Here is a 2450-nt window from a genome sequence, read left to right on the forward strand (position 1 = left end):
ATTTATTTCGTATCTGTTTTTTATTTTAAACTTGTTTTTTTTATCTTTTACAGGTTATCCGACAATGACATTATGAATCATAATGTCATTGTGGGATTCCTGGACCGCTATTTGTTTCAGAATCTTTTTTTTCTTCATTTCCCTTCTCTAAAAACTGGTGCGTCTTATGGTCCAGTGCGTCTTATGGTCCGAAAAATACAGTACATGCTTCTGTCACACATTTGTATTTATGTCTTTACACATTGTGCTAATACAGCTTCCTAGTTCAGATGAAAAATTAAACAATATATACGTGGCTGATTAAGCTAGAACTTACATATGTGTTGCTCTATATAGCCTATGGGCATAAGGGTGTAATATATTGCATGATTCACACAAGAGCTGTAGGTACCACTTAAGTGTATGAGCGGCACTTACACTATGGCCTTATTAATACATAATTAAATATTTATAATATAACTCTTACATTCTTCCACCATTACATATTATCCAACACAGGTTTTCTTGTTGATGGTTGATCTACCAACTATGTTATTCATAAGATATTAAAATCCAAAATACCAATAACAAAAATCCATTCCCAGCAAACATTCTCTAGATACAAGTATTGCTTGATAACCTCTCAGGTTTGGATAGGGAGACCCAACACTCCTCTAGAAACGCTGTCATTGGTTAAAATGAATTGAAATTGCTTGCTATTTTACTAGACAGTTTAAAGGGTCTGTATAAGCATATTCATTGTTAATGTCATCAATATATTGTTGTAAAATGAAAGCTCTTCAATCCAATTGCCATCACAAGTATGACTCCAGAATTCCAAACTTAGTGTCGCTTTATTATGGATCCTGGAAAGTAAGAACAAGAGCAGTATCAGATTCTTAGCAGTTAATATCTACTTCATCAACATACAGCTATTATCCTCTGGTCTAGATTGGGATGTAGTCTCAATATACCCTAGTTGTGAGGCACTTGCAAGTTTTGCCTAAAAAAAAACAATATGTTGGTTCAAACTTCCCCCATTTGGTACCAATATGCACCGGTACCACACTAGAACAATATGGGTTTTATAGTCCTGATAAATGATTGTTAGGGGTAAAGTATTGAGTTTTTTAAAAAAAAATAAGTAAAAAAATGTATATTTTAAAATATCTCATAAGCCTTAACAAAACAGGACATACAAAAAATAATAAAAAAAGGAACAAAAATGTTCTGCTAGCCATCAAACAAAATAAAACACAAAGACTACAAAAGACAAACAGTACACATAAGACTCAACTTCTGGTGTGTACACAGACTTCCAGGGACTTCTAGCTCTTTTGTGAGAAGACTTCACACCTGGAGGAACAAAGGGTTAACCAAAAACAAACATTCACAATTCATCACAAAAGGATGACCTCTGATAGTGTTTTAACATTTGATTTTTAGTGTAATTGTTTCGAAACAATGAAATTATTGAACTCATAATACCACGTGGTTTTTGTTTACAAAAAGACAATTGAATTAGTTTACTAAGATTTATCCAGTGCTGTGCTCCTACTGCAAATAACCTGTAAAAAAACACAAACATTAGCATATAAAACTTTAACAGCTTCCTTCAAAGGCCCTGAAAAAGAACACAAAGACATTAGCATACTCAGTCATGACAAACATTTTTTTTTATCTTGACAATCTAAATATACACAATGGGCAATGGTAGATTGTTTACAGTACACTAATCTCAATAAACAGTACCATACAACTGTGCCATATAGGACAGGAAAAATGGCAATGCAGCTTGTGTTAAACTGCATACTAGCCAGTATGGGAGATTGGCCCCTGGAGCAAACATTGGTATGTTTGTCCAGCCCTGCTCCTGGCCATTTTGAGGGTGTTGGTTATTTTTACTGTTGATATCTTTTCTTCCCCCTGCAGCACTAGCTGAGTTCTTATGGTTGTTATCTTTTACTCCAGGCTGTAAAGAGCTTTCATTGTCTTGGATGGGGGTTGTGCTCTCATCTATATTCTCCTCATTACTTTCAGCTATTAAATTGCCAATCCTGGTGTGATCTTTATGAACATTTAGAGATCTACAGTATCTTTTAATATGCCCAGGCCTGTTGCACTTGTGGCATCTAAATGAATTCAGCCTTCTTGTACTCCGGCAAATGACAGATATGTCTGATGTATACCTCTCCTTGTCTTGTTCACACCAGTCCCTGAGTATATTTATGAATTGCTGGTAAGAGGAAGCATTCCTAAGGGCAATCTTAACAGGATAGCTTACAAGACATTTATTAACCCCCCCTAGCGTTCTAATTCTGTCAGTTTTTTGATGCAAAAAGTGATCCTAATTTTTTTGCATAGAAATTTTTGTTAATATTGTGGGCCTGTAATTCTTAGGATTAACTCCCGGGTATGATAATTATATTTATTTATTATATTATAATCATAAATTATAATATAATACATAA

The 2450-nt window shown here is 34.2% G+C and overlaps 1 protein-coding gene across 1 annotated transcript in view; it reads right to left on the reverse strand.

Annotated features, from left to right (window-relative positions):
- Nucleotides 1-1581: 1581 nt before the first annotated feature.
- The window catches only part of LOC140342792 (posterior protein-like), a 2296-nt gene continuing 1427 nt past the window's right edge, over nucleotides 1582-2450 (reverse strand). Inside the window, exons 2-3 of the mRNA XM_072429140.1 lie at nucleotides 2169-2245; nucleotides 1582-1603 (exon numbers count right to left, since the gene is read on the reverse strand). Coding sequence (XP_072285241.1) covers nucleotides 1582-1603; nucleotides 2169-2245 — 99 coding nt within the window. The remainder of the gene's footprint in view (nucleotides 1604-2168; nucleotides 2246-2450) is intronic.

The sequence above is a fragment of the Pyxicephalus adspersus genome, chromosome W (assembly GCF_032062135.1).
Source record: "Pyxicephalus adspersus chromosome W, UCB_Pads_2.0, whole genome shotgun sequence".
Classification (NCBI taxonomy): domain Eukaryota; kingdom Metazoa; phylum Chordata; class Amphibia; order Anura; family Pyxicephalidae; genus Pyxicephalus; species Pyxicephalus adspersus.